Source organism: Geotrypetes seraphini, chromosome 10 (assembly GCF_902459505.1).
Source record: "Geotrypetes seraphini chromosome 10, aGeoSer1.1, whole genome shotgun sequence".
Classification (NCBI taxonomy): Eukaryota; Metazoa; Chordata; class Amphibia; order Gymnophiona; family Dermophiidae; genus Geotrypetes; species Geotrypetes seraphini.
Genome location: NC_047093.1, coordinates 59,970,143 through 59,991,798, shown reverse-complemented (window position 1 = coordinate 59,991,798; position 21,656 = coordinate 59,970,143). Strand labels below are relative to the sequence as shown.

The window sequence follows — 21,656 nt, the reverse complement described above, 5'->3', positions numbered from 1 at the left end:
ATATTCAGCAGGAGATAGCCAGCTATCTCTGCTGAATATCCTGGTCACCAGCTAGCCCAGTCACCTAAACAGCAGGTCCATCTGGCTGCTATGACCAACCAGTGAATATCAGCTTGGCCAGCTACATCTACTGCAACTGATCTTAGACCAGAAATTCAATGCCGCTGGCCAAATATGGCGCTGGCATTGAATTTCCAGGTTTGCCACCAACAGTGGGAGGTAGCCAAGCTACCTCCCATAGTCTAAACATTAGCTCCAATATGACTGACAGCATTAAAACGCACAGTTCATAAAAAAGAAGATAAATTTTATTTATCAGCAGTTTTCAAACCTCTTAACCAATGCCCTCCCAAATTACCTATGGGCAAAAATTTCAGCTACCTATTAGAATGGTAACTGTTTCATCATCAATCTGTCTAAAATTAAACAGACTCCATGAATAATGAAGGCTCAAGGATGTCAACTTTTTTTGTGGTGTATGTATAAGATGAAAAACAGAAACTTGTAAGGCTGGAACAATATATCATGAAAAAGTAATATTTTTGTATAAGGTAATGATGAAAAAGCTCATACCTGTTCTCCTTTAGCACCTGATGAACCCTGAGAACCTGGCAGACCTCGGTCACCCTTTTCACCTTGCTCACCTGGTGGCCCAATGAGACCAATCAAACCTGGATGACCCTGAAAGATGAAGTAGAAATCATAAGAACATATGAACATAAACATTGCCACACTGGGTTACACCAAAAGACCACTAAGCCCGGTATCCTGTTTACACCAAAAGATCGAAGGAGGGAAATGTGGATTCCTCTTACCCAGGTCCCAGTTGAATATCAGCCAGAATGTGCATAAGTTCTCGCAGCCAGCACATGTTCATGAGACCCGGATATTCAATGCTGGGGCCTACACTATGTGAGACTGACAACAGTCAGCGTGTAAAAACTGCTAATCATCACCAGCTGAATATTGACCATAAAAGTTTCCTGGTGAAATAAGAAAAAAATCATTTCTGTCCAAAAATAATATCCCACTATGCTGCTTTTGACTTTATGCTCCAGAAGTGAATCAATAATGAAATATTATGTTGTAGAAAGCAATCAGCTTTTTCATGTAAATCCTCGACTGCCATGCATTCTTCCTTAATTATATATTACGTGCTTCAGCACATTCTCTTTCTTTTAATAACCCTTATTTTACTATATTACCCGTACCTTTTCACCTTTGGGGCCGGAATCTCCCTTAAGACCAGGTAACCCAGGAGGACCCTGTGAAAAACAGCAAATCAACACTGAATATGACAGCAGATCAGACATCTCAAGTCAGATCAAGCCTAAAACAATCTATCATTTGCTTTCTTGATTTAAAAGGGAGAACATACCATTGGACCAGGTGGACCATGAGGGCCAGGGGATCCTGGAAGACCTTGTTCACCCTAGGAAAAAAATATAATCATCTTATAATAAGAACATATGGTTCCTCTTGCACCTGTACAACATTTTGAATATATGTTTCCCTTGGGAACAAAGAAAAATCTATGCATGTATTTCAATGCTGTATTTAAGTAACTTGTAGTAAAACTGTGGTCCACAGCACCCCACCTGCACCACATTAAACAGCACGGTTGCCCTTGAAAAGCACAAAATATAATGTTAATTGCTCTCAATTCGGTATTCATGCATTTCTCATGTCCTTCAGAAGACTAAGTGGAATGAAAACTTGCACAACACACAAGCAACAGTAACTTAAAATTACGATGTTTATGCTTGATGAAAGTATTTTGCTATTTTAAATGTGTGAACGCTTTCCCCGGATGGCACAGGAGTATATGAAAGACAAATTCAGCAAATAATGATATTGGTTAAATCTTTATTTTCTTCACTATTGATTAATATGAATATTTAACCTTTGTTTAATAACGCCACAATTCTTCCCACAGTTCAAAAGTACTCACCACAGGACCAGGAATTCCTCGAAGACCTTCAGAGCCTGGTTTACCTGGAGATCCCTGGGGCCCAATGGGTCCTGTCTTTCCAGATGGCCCTTCTAAACCAGGTTCTCCCTACAACAAGAATAACATTTTTCAATACCAAAGCACACAAAGAAACCTTGGCCAAACTTTCCAGTTTGGTGACATTTGATTTTAAACTCACTGTATCATATCTCAAATGCACACACACACATATACACAACCAACTTTATCAGTCATACGAGTATAGGACACTATAGTAAAAATGCAATGTAGCTGATCTTGCATCTTAGAATTAATGGGGTTGACATTCAACACAAATTTAAATTGCGATTGCAAGCAGTGTTTTGTGACATTGATTTGCAAGCTTTTATATACAAATTGAGTGCATTCCTTTTTTATCTTTATGAGTATATTGGCGCCATCTACTGGATTGCATAAACGCCCCACCCTTCCCCCCAGGAAGGCTTTCATAGCTGAAACACAGACCGTGTTGGGGTCCAGTACAAAAAGGATAAAAAACTCTCTGATAAGCTTGCATTATTATTATTATTTTTTTTAATATGTTTTACCCATTTATATGCTTTTAATAAATTGTTGTTGTGTCCCTTTCCCACTCTCTTTTGTGTCTGTCATTTAAATTGCTTATCAGGGACTAGCTAGGCATATCCAGTGGCTCTTAACAAGATAGTACTGCTGCATTTAACTGGTTAATGCTTAAGCTGAAAACACCAATTTTGTGGACAGTCCAGAGGTAGAGTTGGTACTTATCTGGTTAAGTACAATATTCAAAACTTTACCAGATAAGTTAACCAGATAAATAGGACCCCATAAAATACAGTCCTATCTTTATCTGATTTAACTTATTTGGTTAATTTCCAAATAGCGCACTTAACCGGATAGGTGTTATTTGGTCAAGTATAAACAGATGTTCAAGGGCAGTGCCTGGACATAGCCCAGCACTGAATATCTGGGGAAACTGTTAGCAGTGGCCAAATGATCACTGACGCCTCTGTATGAATATTAACCCCAATGATTCTACTGATTTTGCATGAAAAACCCTCCACTTTTCAGAGGAGGGTAAATTCTCTACCTTTGCTCCTTTCTCTCCTAGTCTTCCTTCAGGACCTTCTGGGCCTAAAGGACCCTAATGAAGAAAAACAGTAAGATTGGCATGATTTAATAATGAAAAAAAACCCCAACAAGTTTCCAAACCTGGAAATAACTCTATTATCACTCAGTATATATTGCAAACTTATTTCTTCCTTTCTCTCACAGTTTTGCTTCAGTAAACCTCACTGTCTTTTGAATCTGAACAAGCCACAACTCGGGCTGTGACAGAGTTCCTTAATGTGGTGGCTGAGTTGGAATATGAATCCCTGGAACCTTGATGCTTTTAAATAATAAGGTGTATTTATCTACGTGGGCTACTATTACAAAGTGTTATTTTACCACAAATCTCATTTTAATGTGATGAGACTCAAGGGGGAAGTTATCAACAAGGGTTATTTGTAAATAATAATAATAACAACTTTATTTATATCCCATCATACCTTTCAGTTCAAGAACAAGAGAGGCTGCATGAATGCAGCGAAGTTACATCATGAGCATTAAGTAGGAGGAAACAAACAAGGTGTGTAACGTAGTTATATATAACAGGAGGTAGGAGCATGCCGGAAGATGTAGGGGAAACCGTTTAAGGAAGTTAAACAAATTTGTCAAATAAATGGGTTGTCAGTGATCTTCTGTATGATAGGTATGACAATGAGTTAAGGAGTAAGTCACTTAGAGTATTGTTCTAGATTCCTGCTTGGTAGGAAAGTGTCTTGTCGAGGAATCTTTTGAATTGGCATCCTTTGGGAGTCAGACAGGCGAATAGTAATGTTCTGCTTAAAAAGCGGAGTTTGTCTTGGAGAACAAAGTGTTTCAGAAGGTAGGAGGGTGCAGTGCCGAATAGTGTTTTGAAGCATAGGCAACCGAATTTGAAAATTATTCTGGCCTTGAATGGTAAGCTAGTGCAGATTTTTTGAAATATGGAATGATGTGGTCAGATTTTTTCAGGTCAAAACTCAGTCGTATGGCTGTGTTTTGAATTCTTCTCAATCTTTTGGTAGTTTTTTTGTAGGATCCTAGGTAAATGATATTACAGTAGTCCAGCGAACTTAGGATTAGTGATTGTACTAATAGTCTGAATGATGCAAAGTCGTTTTTATTGTATGTAATTTCCCTAGTAGGCAGAAGCATTTTTTTTACTAAGATGTCCGTGTGGGCATCAAATGTCAATTGCTGATCTAAGGTCAATTCAAGTATTTTTATAGTGGGGTTAATAGGAAAGCTTCTCCCTTATAAGCTGATTGATGGTTCTTTGTATTTGTTTGTTGGGGTGGCCATGAATATTTTAGTTTTTTGAGGGTTTAGTTTTAGTTTGAAGTTTTTTTGTCCATTATTCTACATGATTGATGACAGATGAAATGAAGTGTCTGGTTTTGGTCGATAGTGTAGAGAAGGGGATGATGATTGTGATGTCTTCAGTGTATATATACGCTTGGAGATTTCGTTTGGATAATTCTCATTGCATAAAATGCTGTGTAAAGAATGATTTAGTAGTAAAATAATACATCTAATTGTAGCCCACATTGGTAACCTCCCCCTTAACATAGTAACATAGTAGATGACGGCAGATAAAGACCCGAATGGTCCATCTAGTCTGCCCAACTTGATTCAATTTAATTAAATAAAAAATAATAAAAAAATTTTCTTCTTAGCTATTTCAGGGCAAGAATCAAAAGCTCTACCCGGTACTGTGCTTGGGCTCCAACTGCTGAAGTCTCCGTCAAATCTCACTCCAGCCCATCCACACCCTCCCAGCCATTGAAGCCCTCCCCAACCCATCCTCAACCAAAAGGCCATATATAGACACATATTGTGCAAGTCTGCCCAGTATTGGCCTTAGTTCTTCAATATTTACTATTATTTTCTGATTCTAGATCCTCTGTGTTCATCCCATGCTTTTTTGAACTCCATCACCATCATCTCTACCATCTCTCTTGGGAGCGCATTCCAGGCATCCACCACCCTCTCCGTAAAGTAGAATTTCCTAACATTGCTCTTGAATCTATCACACCTCAACTTCAAATTATGTCCTCTGGTTTTACCATTTTCCTTTCTCTGGAAAAGATTTTGTTCTATGTTAATACCTTTCAAGTATTTGAACGCCTGAATCATATCTCCCCTGTCCTTCCTTTCTTAAATCAGTAATGTTGGCCAAATTATCCCCTCCGCTCACCCTTTTACAAAGCCGCATTAGGCTTTTTTATCACCAGCCACAACAGTATTAGCTCCGACACTCAAAGGAATTCTATGAGCGTCGGAGCTAATATTGCCGTGGCTGGCAATAAAAAAAAAACCTAAGCAGCTTCGTAAAAGGGAGGTATGTAAAGAAAGATGATAAAAAGTGAGTTTCAGTTTTACTATTCACAGTCACCTAACCCCCTCTTTTACTAAGGTGTGCTGCTAAGGAGCGCTAACCAAATTAGTGCATGCTAAACGCTAACGCATCCATAGTCTAACATGCACACGTTAGCGTTTAGCGTGCACTAATTGGTTAGCGCACCTTAGTAAAAGAGGGCCTTGATGTTTTATAGAGATGTGCATGGAAAAAAATTCAGTTCATTTTGTAATTTTCATGATTTTGGGACTTTTTAAAAATATTTGTTTCACAAATTTGTGTTACGGGTGATACTAATTGCTTACATGCATTATAACACGTTAATTCATGGGTTGACATGCATTAAATTGATTTAGAATGCATTGAACTTTTAACCCTTTAATTGGCAAATGGTGAAACGGTTGCTTTATGTAACCTGATGTTGAACGAGAGCAACAGTGCCAAGTAACAGGCATTTGGAGATGCAGATCTCCCATAAGAGCCATAGAAACACAAGTTGCTTCTGAGCAACAATGCCAAATAAAGGGTTAAAGATGTGCTAACAAACCAAATGTGCACTAACAATTGAACATCCATAATACTTTCTTTTATAAGAAGTCAGGAAACAAGATGAAAAAGTCATTAAAACATTATAACAGTAGGCTTGCCCAGTGGTTTAGAAAAGTGAATGCTGTGCATATTTTTGAAGGAAATCCCTCTCTAGATGTGTGGTGTCCATTACTGATTTCAGAGAGGCTTCAATGTGCAGCACTTAGGGCCTGATTCTACACACACCTACAAGTACATTATAGTTGCCACTCTGTGCAACTGTCAATCAACCGCTAGACATCCTTTATAGAATCATGCCTAACAGCACCTAGCCATGCTTAGACATCCTAGAGGTAGGTGATGGACTATAAGGCCAGGTTTTACTTGGCCTAATTTATTAGCACCTACCTAGGTCAACCACGCCTATTCTCTACCTCTAATCATGCCTACTTTTCAGGTAGGTATCATTAGGCGTCACTAGGCGCAAAGCAGAATTCAATGCACAACTTTTAACTGATTAGATTTTTTAATTTTTTTAAATTAAAGATCAATAGTGTTATTAATTACCATGCCAATTAAGCTTGTTAATTCAATTTAGATTGCATGCGAAATATAGTTAGGTGTCTGTAATTAGGATCCCTTTTGTATAAAGAAGAACACCAGATTCATCTGGTGTGATATAACATTAGCTGAGCTGATGACACCAACTGGTAATATTTATTGAATGATGGTGTGGGTAAAATGGGAGGGGGGGGCAGAGGGTGAGGGGAATATATGAGGTGTTGTCAAGGGTCCGTAGAATAAGGATTGACAAGTTTATAAGAGGAGGTAAGAAAGGGTTAATAGACAGCTTGTAAGAAAGAGAAATGATTAGGGAGGTTTCTAAGGTGATGGGGTGGAGCAGTCACGTGATTGGTTGGATGTTGTGGCAGGCTGGAGTGAATTCTGTGAGGAAAGGGGAACAGTAGAGTAGTCTCTTCAGGAAAAGATTATACCTCCCTCCCTCCCATTTGTGCTGGTGTTATGTTTTGTGTCAGTGTTGTGGGGTGGGGTGGGGGTGTACATGTTATATGTCAACTTGGGTGCGTTTGGTGGAGCTTATGGGGTTGGGAGAGGTGGTCGCTGCTTTGGGTGGGGCAGAAAATGGGGTTTGGCCCAGTTGGATCTGGGAGATGAGCAGTTAATAAATAAATAAATGTAACACTCGTATGCGATACCGCTACGAGGGGAAGCATGGCCTTGTGTCACCGTGGATCATGTTTGGGGGGAGGGGAAGCATGGCCTTGCGTCACCGTGGGTCATGTTTGGGGGGAGGGGAGGGGAAGCATGGCCTTGCGTCACCATGGGTCATGTTTGGGGGAATGTTATAAATTTAAAGACTTAATGGGAGCTAGTTTCGACCCTGAATAGCTCCCTGGGGGTGTGTGAAATATGCATTGGAGGTTTGTTGATTTTTGACACAGATTGTATTGTAAGTGGAGATAATATTCAGATAGATAATAAAGCTGCGACCAAATATTTATTCCAATAAAACTGAATTGTGTGATTATTGATTGATAATTATTGATTGATAACTGCATCTTCCCTACAAGTATACCTCAATTCTCCATCCTTCCTTCTCTCACCAATGCCTCTACTATGTAACCGACCCTAAATTGTAACTTCCTGGAAATGTCTAATCCGCTTAGAACTGCAAGGTACAGGCGGAATAGAAGTCACTAATGTAATGTAATGTAATTGATGGTGATTAGCTTTCAGTTGCAGGTGACGGGAATGTGGATGCTAATGTTATGTATGGTCACTAACCGAGATGCTTTTATTCAGCATATAAAAGGATCCCTAATGAAGGCTCACTAGCCGAAACATGGCCTGTGTTAGGTCCATTTCAACCAAGTTTTGTTTATGTATGCCTCTGGATTCATCTTCTATGAAGTAACTCAATAAAGGGTTTGACATATCACAAAAAGAAAGGGATAACAAAATGTGCTGCAAAAACAGCACACATACAACAAAAAAAGCACAAAAGGTATGTAGAACTGGGACCAGATTTTCTTAATTCAAATGAGCCGACACTGCCCGTGTTTCGGCAAGAAGCCTGCATCAGGGATCTTTAAAATAAAGTGTCCCTCAAGTTTTTCAGATGTATCCTCGAGGAGAGAATCTTGAATATTGCCATAGTGAGGAACTTGGCATGTAATGCGTTTTTAAATGCAAATATTTTCTTGGATTTGGGATATTTTATGAGACTTTGCTACCTTTAATTAGTCTGAAAAACCAGAGGAACACTTTATTTTAAAGACCCCTGATGCAGGCTTCTTGCCAAACAGGGGCCATGTCGGGTCATTTGAATAAAGAAAATCTGGTCCCAGTTGTACAGGCCTTTTGTGTTGTATCAATAAAGGATTTGCCATTACCAATTTCAATCCATCTACACTGGTCATTCCCACTGATTTTGTTTCTATTAGAGATCTGTGGGAGTGGATGGTTTTCTCTTTTGCTTTTGATTCTCAAGTCAGCCTGGAATGGGAATGCTGCAAAAGCAGTTTACAGATTCCTGGGGGCTGGGAGGGAAAAAGTTAAAGCCCTTCCACAAGATATTCAGCACTATTTAACCAGCCAAAAACAGCTCCTGACTAGTTAAATAGCACTTAGCTGCCTAAGTGCTAATATTCAGTGTGAGATGGCCGCTGAATATTTGGTGGATAGCCGGCCAAGTTGCGTGACTTTTAGTGGCCAAATTGGGTCACTTAAATAGTTGGTCTATCTCTGGCCGCTATTAATTTAGCCAGCCAGTACTTAATGTCGATTTAGCTGGCTAAGTTTACAGCAGCTAAAAATAGATCAGATATTCAAAGGCAGTCACCAGAAATAGCCCAGCATTGAATATCTGGGATTTACACTGACCACGGGAATTAGCCCAGCTAACTTCTACAGTCTGAATATCAGGCCCCTTATGTTGAGTGATGCCTAAACAACTGAATTTGGGACTCATGGTTGTCAGGCTCTGAAGGGAGCCAGGTTACATACCCTCTAGCCCAGGATGGTTGCTGCAATGACCCAACTACATTATGCATGAGGTGGAGATTATAAAATTGGATGAAAATCCCCGAGTAGTGCAAATCAAGAAAGCTCATGGCACCAGATCCCAGCCTAGTTTGTTTATTTTTGTTTATTAGGAGCTTCTATATCACTACTAATGACTGGGGAGTCAATTCAGAGTGGTTTGCATGAGCTTCCGTAATGGTGTTACAGTACATGAGCTAAATATATGCATATATTATCTATTTATACCATCTATGTACATATACTATAATTATAGTTTCTGTATTATCATATACAGTAAAACCTTGGATTGCAAGTAACTTGGTTTGCAAGTGTTTTGCAAAACAAGCAAAACATTTTATTAAATTTTAACTTGATATACAAGCAATGTCTTGCAATACAAGTACATACAGTATACATATATCACAACTGAGCCAATGGTTCTTCTTTCTATGACGCTGCAAGAGTGTAGTGACTGTTCTAAATGAGCGAGGTCTTGCAATACAAGTACGTATAGTATTTTGTATTAAAATTTTGGGCTTGTAGAACGAATCGTTTGAGTTTCCATTATTTCCTATGTGGAAATTCACTTTGATATATGAGTGCTTTGGATTACAAGCATGCTTCTAGAACGAATTATGCTCGCAAACCAAGGAATTACTGTGTATTTCTGTGTAATTTTTGTGAACTGGAAGAAAATGTAGCAGGAGAGAACTTCCAGAACAAAAAAACAAATTCGCATAGAAATAATTTTAGGCTAGGAAAGTCTTTCACAAAAGGTCTCGCCTTTGATTTGTATGTCACAGTGTACTGGGTCAATGTTATTGAAAGAGTCAAGTTAAGAGAGAAATTAATAAGAAAATAACAACTTACTCGTTTGCCTGGAGGACCTGATGGGCCTGGTTCACCCGTTGGACCTGGAGACCCCTAGATATTAAAATAGATACAATATAAACTCTATTCCTCATTATAGCATAAAGGCACTCTGCAATATTACCCTGTACTCTCAGTTTATGGTTCTACTAATTCTCCAACTATTTTCTTAATAGGTTAACTCCAAGCCTACAATATTTATTTATTTTTTAAAAAATGTCTTTCCTGTTTAACATGTACGCTATTAAGAAAATAATTTTTAATAGCGTACAAAATTATGACAAAAGCTACTCACCGGCTGACCAGCTTCACCATCATCTCCCTTATCACCATGTGGACCATCTTGACCCTACAAGAGAAAAAGCAAATCCAGTCTCGGTTATAAAACATTTAAATCCACTCTCTTTTCACAGTATGAAGTTATGCTCATATAATCATGATGTACCACTTCCTAGTAAGCCATATTAATTTTTATCAAGCACAAACAAAATTCAAAGTAGATGTGTAAGAAAAGTGGGAATAACTTCATGACCATAAATGAAACATTAATGAAGTTTTGGTGGGAGTTTTTCTCTTAACTAATGGCTGCCATCATTTGTGGTAAATAGAGCATTAACGATATGAAGGCAAAAGATCTTGGTCAAGGATATTAATACATACCGAAGGGCCAGTCTCTCCAGGGGGACCAGGATCACCAGGGAACCCAACTGGACCCTACACAAAGAAAGATCAAAAGCACCAGAGTCATTAGGGCAGTATGGACCTGATGGCATCACACTCAGTTTTCATTTAGAGTTTCTACCTTACCTTTTTCTGAAAAGCCATTAACATTACATGATAAATTTCTTCAGTCAGACCTCACAAAACCAGTGGGAGAATGTAAGTGTCAAAGCCAGCTATGATATACAGCAAAGTCTTATCTTACTCAGTGAATATCAAAACTGGCTTCAAACCGTGTTTAAATGACAAAAGGAAAAGTTTTTGATCATCATGGGGGACATTAAACTGGGACTGTACTATAAAGGAGATTAAAGAGCAAGCTAAAAAAAAAAAAAATGAATAGCTTGTATTTCTGAATAAACAGAATTCAAACCAAAAGCATCTCAAAAATTCACTGCAGGCTTTAGATAAATCAGATCTAGCTCCTCTGGTTCAATAAAATTTTAAAATGCATAAACTAGATTCTGTAAATGGCACCCAAACTTGGGTGCCCCCCCCAAATGAGTGCTATTCTATAAACAGTGCTCCAAATTGGGCGCCGTTTAAATAATTGTATGAAGCAGAAGATTTTCACCAACTCAAACCTTGTATAAATCCTCACACATAAAGCAGATGTAGATGACCCTGACCTGTCAATGCTCCTCCCGTGTCCACATTCCCTTTCCAGTTGTAAAAGATTTACGTGCACATCTATATAGAATAGTGCTTAGTAAGATGCGTGCATAAACTGTTGCTTATTAACAACAAAAATCGATTGCTAGGTGACCAATTATTGACACTAATTAGCTCGTTACCCTATTAAATTGTCTGCACACATTGGACACGTGCCCAAATCTGCACACACAATTTTGAGTGCATTATATAGAATCCAGGGCAGACTGTCTAAAATCTAAGACTTCAAAGATGCCAATATAATTTCTTCTGTTTCTCAAAGTGTATTTAATATTCCTAACATGTGTCCTATTCCATTTCTTCTTTCAGAGCTCATAACCTTATTCATAATCCCCTCCTTTTACTAAGCTATGGTAGAGGTTTTTACCCCCAACTCGGAGCGCTAAATGCTCTGATGCTCATAGGAATTTTTTAAGAGCATTGGAGCATCTAGCACTCTGAGCCACAGAAATAAATCTCTACCGCAGCTTAGTAAAAGAGGGCCAAAGTAATTTTCCCCTTTCTTTACCCATAAAAAATTATTAGTGAACAAGGCACTCAGGAAAGAAGTTATCAACATGGACTACTGTTAAGATGGATTATTTTATCACAAGATCTCATTGCTTAAAATGAAACTCTGTGATAAAAAAAACCCATCTTAATGTATCCATGTTCCTAACTACCCCCTCAATCTGCAAATATACAGCTCGTTCTAACAGAGAACAGTGTTAAAATCATAGACCACTTACAGGACTACCCTTGGGCCCATCATCTCCTGGAGGACCTTTAGGGCCAGGTGGACCAGCAGCACCGGATGGACCGGCTTCTCCCTTTTCACCTCTTTCACCTTTAGGACCCTGGAGAAAAAGTGACATGTTCCTTTAAGAAACGGTAGTATCCATATGCATTCTGAATACAATTATACACCTATGCCTCTATGGAGGTAATTATATTAAGGTATGCACTAATTTTAGTGTCCTGTTGGTGCATGTTGAGCGCCAATGCTATTACAGCCCCTTGGTACTGAGATTTTGTTATAGAATAATATAACATAAATTTTTATTTATATATCGCATAAGCCTTTCGGTTCTATGTGGGTTACAAAATAGGTACAACTGACTTAAGTCAATTAGCTACAACATAGGGCTCCTTTTACAAAGGTGCACTAGGGCTTTAATGCACGGAATAGCACGTGCTAAATTGCCACGCGCGCTAGCCGTTACCGCCTCCTTTTAAGCAGGCGGTAATAATTTTGCTAGCACGCGGTGATTTTGTGCGTGCGCTAAAACCGCTAGCGCACCTTAGTAAAAAGGAGCCCATAATTTGGCAAAAAGAGGATTACAGTGGAATTACAAAGGAGGTTGGTAGTAAAGATTTCCAAGAGGTAGAGCTGATTGATGTCATAGAGCTACTGCGTAGCTCGGCAAAGCGGTTAACAGTAAGATCTGCAAAGGTTAGTGGTCATGGCTAACAAAAAGGTAGAGTTGGCAAGCCAACATTGGCCTGAAAAAATATAACACATATTAAAATAGATACAATATAAACAATTATGCCTGCCATAGCTATGACTTAATTGTTAGCATGTTAGTGTGGCAAGGGTATATATAACCTACAGGGTTCCATAAGATATGTGTGCCAATTGATGCCCCTGCCTATATTCCACCCATTGGCTCTAACATGTCAAGTCATTTATAGGCACCTGCATAGAATGGCATTAAGTGTAGTTATGTAAATACTTGCACCTAAAGATAGGCACTTGAATACTGACATGCTAGTATTCTACAATGGTTTAAATGTGTAACCACACTTTCTAACTGCCATTTTTTGTCAGCAATGGCATGTGTAATTGGCGTGTGACTACAGGTACCAATGTGTTTAAATGTGACAAAACCAAAGAGGGGGAAGATATTTACTGAGGCTACCATTACAGTTTACTGTTAATCATGGTTACACTGGACATGGATGTTACAATGAAGTCTCCTCACGAAGCCTATGGCCCACTGTGTCTATTGTCCTTTAGTTTGGTCAAAAAACTGTTTAATAATTCCCTTCACAAATAGAAAATTCTTTTTAAGAACAAATACAAATTGTGGCTCTATGGGAGTCATTTATTATGTTATTTGCCCTTGCGAAAAGTTCTACATTGGGCACACAAAACGGAAGGTGAAAGTGCGGCTAGTTGAACATTTATCTAACATTAGACGTCAACAACTGCAGGCTCCAATAGTATCTCACTGAGTAGAAGCTGGGCACTCTATTAATGAATTTCAATATACCATCTTAAAACAGATAATAATGCCCAGGAAAGGGGATAATTCCAATAGACTTTTAATGGAAGAGTTTAGATTTATATTTGAGTGGTAAACATTGAGTCCTGGGGGTTTAATCGAGGAAATCAATCAAATGGTTCCAACTATGATTGGTTCACACATTTCCTTAGGGGAGGGTTCAGTACTCAGGGGAGGGTGATTTGCGCCTATCAGATCGTTAGTTGTATAGTTGACGTCAGCACTCCCAGGGTTGATAAGTTTGCATTAATGGCTGCTCAGTCTGTGATTTTTCCTGTTTTGGTGGGGCTACCCCTGTTCCTTTAGCCAAGTAAGATTTTATTAGATTTTGGAAATCAGATTTTAAAATTAATATTTAAATTTATTGAGATCGAGTTTAATAGTAAGTAATATTTATCGAACCAAAGTGATTTAGAGTCATTTTTATCAGAGTAATTGAGCATTCACTTTTATTTCTTTGCAGTGTCCCCTTCCTGAAGATGCTAACGCGAAACTCAAGTCGAAGGGAGGCCTAGTGTTTTCACTTCCACGGGGGCATTTAAGGGCTTATACTGAAGATCTGTACAAATGCATGAGATACAGAAACACCGCCTTTTCATTAAAAACAACTCAAGATAAGTGTTCCATTTAACATACTAACATGAACATAGCACTTAAAGTATTTTAAAGCGTTGTTGAAGGCGGGGTAAGGGACTTTAAAGTGCCATGATGGTCCCTTTTTACAACCAGTATCCGATTCCATCACCCTCAAACTCTGTCTCAAAATGAGATCCTGCAATTGTTCTTTAGACCCTTTCCCCTCCTACCTCTATGAGAAAATACCCACTCAAGCCATTTCTTCCATTACCAAACTCCTAAACTCTGCTCTACATTCGGGCCTTTTCTCCCCAGAAATGGGCCATATCGCCTTAACCCCGCTACTGAAAAAACCCGACCTCGACCCTTCCGCTCCATCCAGCTATCGCCCAATAGCAAATATCCCCCTCCTAACCAAGATGCTTGAGTCCATCATATCGACCCAACTCTCATCCTACCTAGAGAAATTCTCCATTCTCCTACCCTACCAATATGGCTTTCGCCCCAATTTCAGCACCGAATCCCTTCTGACCTCCCTAATCTCCAAGGTCCAACAACTTCACTCCCGCAACAAGTTCGCCGTCCTCCTACAATTTGACCTTTCTGCCGCTTTCGACGTTGTTCACCACGACATTCTACTTTACCAACTCTCCGAGATTGGCATCACCTCTACAGTCCTTGATTGGTTCTCAAAATTCCTTCGTTCCCGTTCCTACACTGTCAACAAGAATGGCACCTCATCCTCCCCCTGGATACCAATCTGTGGAGTCCCTCAAGGTTCACCTCTATCTCCTATCCTCTTTAACATTTATATGTCCTCCCTAAAACTCCTCCAGCTATCCTCCCTTGAAACAATTTACACCTATGCTGACGACATCCTTGTCCTTCTGGAGACAGACTCGAACCTCAATGATCTCTCAGAGAACATATCCTCCTGTATCTCGAACCTGCAATCTTGGGCCCACACCGTCCAAATGAAATTGAATGAATCCAAGACAAAACTTCTTTGGCTTGGCCCAAAATTAGCTCAGCTACCCACCTCAATCCCACTGTCCTCCAGCTCAACCCTGCAGCTCGAATTCTCCAGCAAGGTCCTGGGCGTCATCATTGACTCTACACTGTCCTTTAACGACCACCTCAACTCCCTGGTAAAAAAATGCTACTTCAGCCTTCATATGCTGAGGACAGTAAGATCCTGTTTCCATCAAAAACATTTCGCCGTTCTCGTCCAATCCATCATCCTCTCCAGACTGGACTATTGCAATTCCATCTTCATCTGCCTAACGAAGAAAAACCTCCACAGACTCCAGAGGATTCAAAATGCCGTGGCCAAGCTTATCTTTGCAAAAAGTAAATTCGATCACGTCTCACCACTCCTCTCCAAGCTTTACTGGCTTCCGATAATTTCCAGAGTCCACTTCAAATGCATCTGCCTAACTTTCAAGATCCTCCATGGCATCCTTCCTCCACTAATCCCACTGTCCTGGAATTCCTCGAATCTTAGTACCACCAGACCTACTCAAAAATCAAAACTATCCTTCCCCTCATTAAAAGGCATTTCCCACCCAGGAAAACTGGGGACTTTCCCTCCTCTTCAGATTCACCGAGCTCTGGAATAACCTTACCTCCCCTCTTCGGAACCTGAGTGCTCTCCAACCCTTCCGCAAACATCTTAAAACCTGGCTTTTCTCAAAAACCTAATCACTCCCCCCTCATCTGACATCCTAGCTCTTTAACATTCCTCTTTCCTCCGATCTTGATCTAACCCCTTTCCTTGTAGTTCCTTTCTCTTCACAATTCCCTCTAAACCGTGCCGAGCTCTATGACCATGGAGATGGTGCGGTATACAAACCTAAGATTTAGTTTAGTTTAGTTTAACCAGTTGTAGTACTTGTATTAATACTTTATAGCACTTTTCAGTTGGTGAACTGAGCACTTTATTAGCACTTGTTGCACTTTATATTATAGTTGTTTTACATATATATTATTGAGTATTTATCAACTTGTGGAGTATTTTTTAATATTTATAATATAACACAAGTATCATATTGAGTAACTCCATACCCCCTTTTTTTTTACTAAGGTGCGCTAACTGATTAGCACGCGCTAATTGAATTTGCATGCACTGCCTCCTTGAGATGCAAATCTATCTCCTGCATATTTATTGTGGATATCCTGAAAACCTGACCTGGCTTCAGCTCTTGAGGACTGGAATTGCCTACCCCTGCCCTAGAGTACCAAAGAAGGAAATCAGGACTTGAAAGTCTGCTTCTTTTTTACTGGAATAATACTTCTATTTTCTACACAGTAAGTCTACATATTCACATCAGGATTTAATTTTCATCTGGGTAAGTATGGAGTAGATAAGCAGATAAATTTAGCCCGATATTTAGCTGCATAAAACCAGCTAAATATAACTGGTTAGCACTGAATATTGTTCTGTCCAGCTAAAAAAATAACAACAACAAAAACCCCAAACAAACACCTGCTTGCTTTCTTACCCAGCGAAATTTGTGTTATCAGCTTGGGAGGTGGAGGAAAAGTTTAATGGATAAGATTTAGCCAGCTATAACATAGTTTGAGCCTCTTTGGATTTTTAGGAGATATTTACAAATGATGCTCCAGATAACGTAAGCATTATTTAAATTCAAGTAGTCACTTTCAGTACCTTACCGGTAGCTAATTCTCATTATTATCTAGCAGCAAATCTATTTATGATGAAATATTGCAGAGTCTGCCTGATCTCAGGCTTTACCTTCATGCCCTTGTAGCTAAGGAGCCCGTGTATGTTTCTCAGACCGGCTGCAAATCAGATACTGGGGTAGATTCAAGGAAGGATGCCAAAAGTGACTTGCACAAAATTGAACACTAAGCAAATATTCTATACTGGAAAATTGGACGCTTAAGCCATTTTAGAATACTAGCATGTCAATATTTGAGTACCTATCTTTAGGTACAAGTATTTATGATATATGAAATGCTGGTGTAGATGCTTGCATCTAAATACTCTATCCATTTCAAAAGAAATCCCAGTATAAAAAATTTTACTACATAGACTACACTCAAAATATATATATATATATATGTATATATATATATATATATATATATATATATATATATATATATATATATAAATCTATCCCCACAGATGACAACTCTATAACAATCTGTTAAATAACAGATGTAGGAAGGAGGAAAAGCCTCAGAAGTAAACAGGGTTCAACTCTTATATTTTACTCCTATTTTCAGTCATAGGCATGAAAAACTCCTTCAGGTTCCAAAATTCTGCTATGTGATAAAAGTTAACCCAAGGAGCTGTAAAGCTGGGGAATGCAGAGGAGCAGTATTAAGCAGTAATCCTGAGGCAGCGGCTCAGAGTGTTAGCCGCGGATAGTATAGAAGTAAAAGTGTTCCCTGCGGATGCAGTTTTACCCAAATTGGGAGACAGAAATCAACTGAAGCCTGCCTGAGTTGGGAGGAAGAAAGCACGATAGTATAGAACAGTAGTCCCAACCCTGTCCTAGAGGACCACCGGGCCAGTCGGGTTTTCAGGATAGCCCTAATGAATATGCATGAGAGAGAACTGCATGTAATGGAGGTGCCAGGCATGCAAATCTGCTCCATGCATATTCATTAGGGCTATCCTGAAAACCAGACTGGCCTGATGGTCCTCCAGGACAGGGTTGGGAACCACTGGAATAGAAAGTACTCCCTGTGGATACAGTGCTCAAATACTGGATTAGCTTTACCCGAATTGGGAGACAAAATTGACCGGAGCCTATCTGAGCTGGGAGAAAGTAGATTTGTCAACAGATACGTTTTGTTAATTATAACAGCTGACAGTATGCACTTTAATGTTTACACTGAGAAGCTAGAATTATTTTGAAGATGAATGAAGAATTATAAATGAAAGAGTCTGGAAATGTTAAGAACTAGAAGAGTCTAGAAATGCTTTGAAGATAATTTAATTCTATGTGAACAGGATGTTCCACACGAGGAGGCTGTATGAAAGAAAGTTTTTTAGAAAAAGTAAACAGAAATTAATTTTGGAAACTGAAGTTGGGAGGAAGGAGGTTTTTATACTTATGAATGAAAGCAGGGGTAAAATATGAAAGTTGAACCCTGTTTATTTCTGAGGCTTTTCCTTCTTCCTACACCTGTTATTTAACAGATTGTTATAGAATTGTCAGCTGTGGAAATAATATTAATATACTGTATATATTTTGGGTATAGTCTATGTAGTACTATGAGTACTTTTTACAGTGGGATTTCATTTGAAATGGATAGGATGTTTATATGATCACTAACCCTTTTACTAACCCCTAGATGCACCCAGTTTGTTCATCTAAATACTGTTAATTGTATGCATAACTGACAATGTTCTATAAAATTAGTGCGCAAGTGCCTGACAGGCCCATAATCCAGCCATGTGTCTCCCATGTTAATACCCTTTTTGCAGTTATGTACTATAGAACTTAGATGCTAAGGGGCTCATTTTCAGAGCATTTAGACACACCAAGCACCATAGGTTTCTACATGTATCTAAGTGCTTTGAAAATGAGCCCCTAAGTTTATAGATTTGCGAATAACTTCAAATTGGTGTCAATTAACTTCCTTCAAAGATCATTATTGTCAGTCAAAGCTAATAGGCAGCCACTTAAACAATTAAGTTGGACATTATTCTATGACTTGTATGGGTCAATTTTTCAGGGTGGTCACAAAATTGTGCACCCAAGTTTATAGAATTAGAGGCATTGTGATTATCTTCACCTTCTCTGTTTGATGGAAGCCCCATTATGATGGTGCAAAGTGATAAAAGAGGGAAAAGATGAGTAGCCAGGTTAAAGAAAATAGGTTTCCCAAGGGAACGGCCTCTTTAACATAATAATATAAGTCTAACAAGTCATTATTGAGCTGACAGTGGTGCTTTTATAAATGCCGGCCACTGCTGGATAATTTAGACCTTAATACTCACTGCTGAGCCATATCTGGGTCAGTGGCAGTAGTTGGTTTTTTTGTTTTAAATAATAATTTATATTCCGCATATCCTACAATTCTAAGCAGATTCCAAATTATTCAGGCACTCAAGCATTATTCCCTAACTGTCCCGGTGGACTCCCACTCTATCTAATGTACCTGGGGCAATGGAGATTATGTGACTTGCCCAGGGTCACAAGGAACAGTGCAGGATTTGAACCCACAACCTCAGGGTGCCAAGGCTGTAGCTCTATCCACTGCACCACACACTCCCACAGTATCCAGAAGTTCTGCAGATACAGCTGATATTCAGTGACAGCTAAACAGGCAAAAGACAGGACTGTTATTTAAGCGGTCCTACATGCTTGGTTAGCTAAATGAGCACCAGCATTGAGGAGGGGAAGGGAGTTATCAACATGGATTACCGTTATATCAGGCTTAACCAAGGTGCTAGTTATACTGTATCATTGTTCAGAGTACTCCATTTTATTTCATTTTCTATACTGTTCTCCCAGGGAAGCTTAGAACAGTCTACATGAATTAATTTTTCTCTGTCTGTCCTGGGGGCTCATAATCTATCTAATGTACTTTGGGCAATGGGGGGATTAAGGCTCAAATTCTGTAACCAGCACCTAAAGTTAGGCACCAACTAGAGAGGCGCCTATCTAAATTGAATAACAAGCTCAATTAAGCTTTTTAATCAGCACTGATTGAAACATAGGCGCCTATCAAGAAAGCGCGATTCTGTAACAAGGCCTAGAGCTGGCCTATTTCTTGGGCGCCTCCAAAATAGGTTTCGCTCAGCGTGATTCATTAAACAGCACCCAATTTTACTTGAATCACGCTGAACAGTGCCTAATTAGGCGCCTAACTTGTGGGCGCTTCTTATAGAATTTGCCCTTAAGTGACTTGCCCGGGATCACAAGGAGCAGCATGGGTTTGAACCCACAACCTTAGGGTGCTGAGGCTGTAGCTTTAACCACTGTATCACACTCTCCTGTTTGTCAAACTTGGCACTCTTACATTCAGGCCAAATTGCCCAATCACAGAATTGCTTCAATAAATTGTATCAACAGGAAGCCAGTACTGGTAGGGCTGATGTCTGATATACAGTATTTGAAAACTAGAACAGATGCAAGCTGCATTTAAGGACATGGAATGGCATTTCAATTACCATCTCTTCCCTCCTCACAATATAGCTCTGAACTGGTGCTATTTGCACATGAAATTAGGCTTTGGGAACAGATGTGAACGTTGGCCTACAATTATATTTCTCTTCTATTCATTGAGCAAGATAAAAAGTTTTTTTTTTTGTGTGTGTGTGTGTGAAAAGAGGATAAAAGGAATCAGAATTTCTGAAACTTTTTCTCTGCCCAAGGTTTCACTGTATAATAATAATAATAGCAGCTTATATACCGCGAAGTTCTATGCGGTTTACAAAGATTAAGCAAAGGTACAAATTGATTGACTTTAAGAGGGGAGGAAGAAAGAGGGTTAATAGGACAGGAAATCCATTTCTGAGGAGTGATCAGATCTCTGTAATATTGACGGGTCTAGTAATGCATCTGAAAATGTACACTTCTCCCTCCGTATTCGCTGTGATAGGGGATTAACAGACCCACAAATACAGAAAAACCACGAATAACTTTTTCATATGTTATTCGCTGTTTTCTATTAAAAACCATCGTGAATATGGTGAAACCGCAAAACACGATGAAAAAAGTGCCGGGAATCAGCGGTTTTCTCTGTAAACGCTTGGAATCAGCGATTTCTCTATGCAAGCTGACGTAATTTGGAGGGAGGAGCCAGCAAGCTACAAATTGTGAATAATCGAAACCGCGATGGCTGAAACCGTGAATACGGAGGGAGAAGTGTATTGTGTTCCTTGATCATCTTGGATCCTACTTACTAAGGGCTGCCTGGGGAAACATCATTCTTCAATGAGGTAACTGAAACCTTTGGAAAACCATCCATTTTTGCTACGTGGCTCTCATTTACTATTAATGATTGTGTTGGTGTTTTAACTGACTTTCAGGAGTGAAAATATGGGAGTCAAGCACTACCAAGCAGCAATCTTCTCTCTCAAGTTTTCTATAGAGCGGTAATGTTCTCCTATTTCACTTACAGGCGGGCCAGCTTCACCAGAGTGCCCAGGCTCACCAGATTCTCCAGGTTCACCCTACAGATAAAAACACAGATCATAATCATAATCACAAGCACAAGCATTTATCTCTCACTCTGTCCAAAATTAAATCGGTCCTAAGTGACTTACAGCAAAAAAGACATTGTTATAAAACAATTTTACTATCTAACAAACTAACCCCCCTCTTTAACAAAAAAGTAGCACGGTTTTTAGCTCCAGCTTCGGTGGTAACAGCTCCGACACTCATAGGAATTCCTATGAGCTTCAGAGCTGTTACCGCCACGGCCAGCGTTAAAAACCACGCAACAGTTTTGAAAAAAAAAAAGGGAAGGAGGATTATATTATCTCAAATACTTCCAAAAAAGAAAAATGTTCAAATATTTATGAGACTTGTAATTAATATGAAGATTGTTGTGGATAGAGAACGTAATGGACAAGGCA

At 39.2% G+C, this 21,656-nt stretch overlaps 1 protein-coding gene across 3 annotated transcripts in view; it reads right to left on the bottom strand.

Annotated features, from left to right (window-relative positions):
• The window catches only part of COL5A1 (collagen type V alpha 1 chain), a 430,660-nt gene that overhangs the window by 52,511 nt on the left and 356,493 nt on the right, over positions 1-21,656 (bottom strand). For all 3 annotated transcript variants that reach the window (XM_033962082.1, XM_033962081.1, XM_033962083.1), the window contains 10 exons: positions 21,198-21,251; positions 11,978-12,085; positions 10,518-10,571; positions 10,153-10,206; positions 9,858-9,911; positions 3,060-3,113; positions 1,952-2,059; positions 1,379-1,432; positions 1,212-1,265; positions 574-681 (listed from right to left, as the gene is read on the bottom strand). In XM_033962082.1, coding sequence (XP_033817973.1) covers positions 574-681; positions 1,212-1,265; positions 1,379-1,432; positions 1,952-2,059; positions 3,060-3,113; positions 9,858-9,911; positions 10,153-10,206; positions 10,518-10,571; positions 11,978-12,085; positions 21,198-21,251 — 702 coding nt within the window. The remainder of the gene's footprint in view (positions 1-573; positions 682-1,211; positions 1,266-1,378; positions 1,433-1,951; positions 2,060-3,059; positions 3,114-9,857; positions 9,912-10,152; positions 10,207-10,517; positions 10,572-11,977; positions 12,086-21,197; positions 21,252-21,656) is intronic.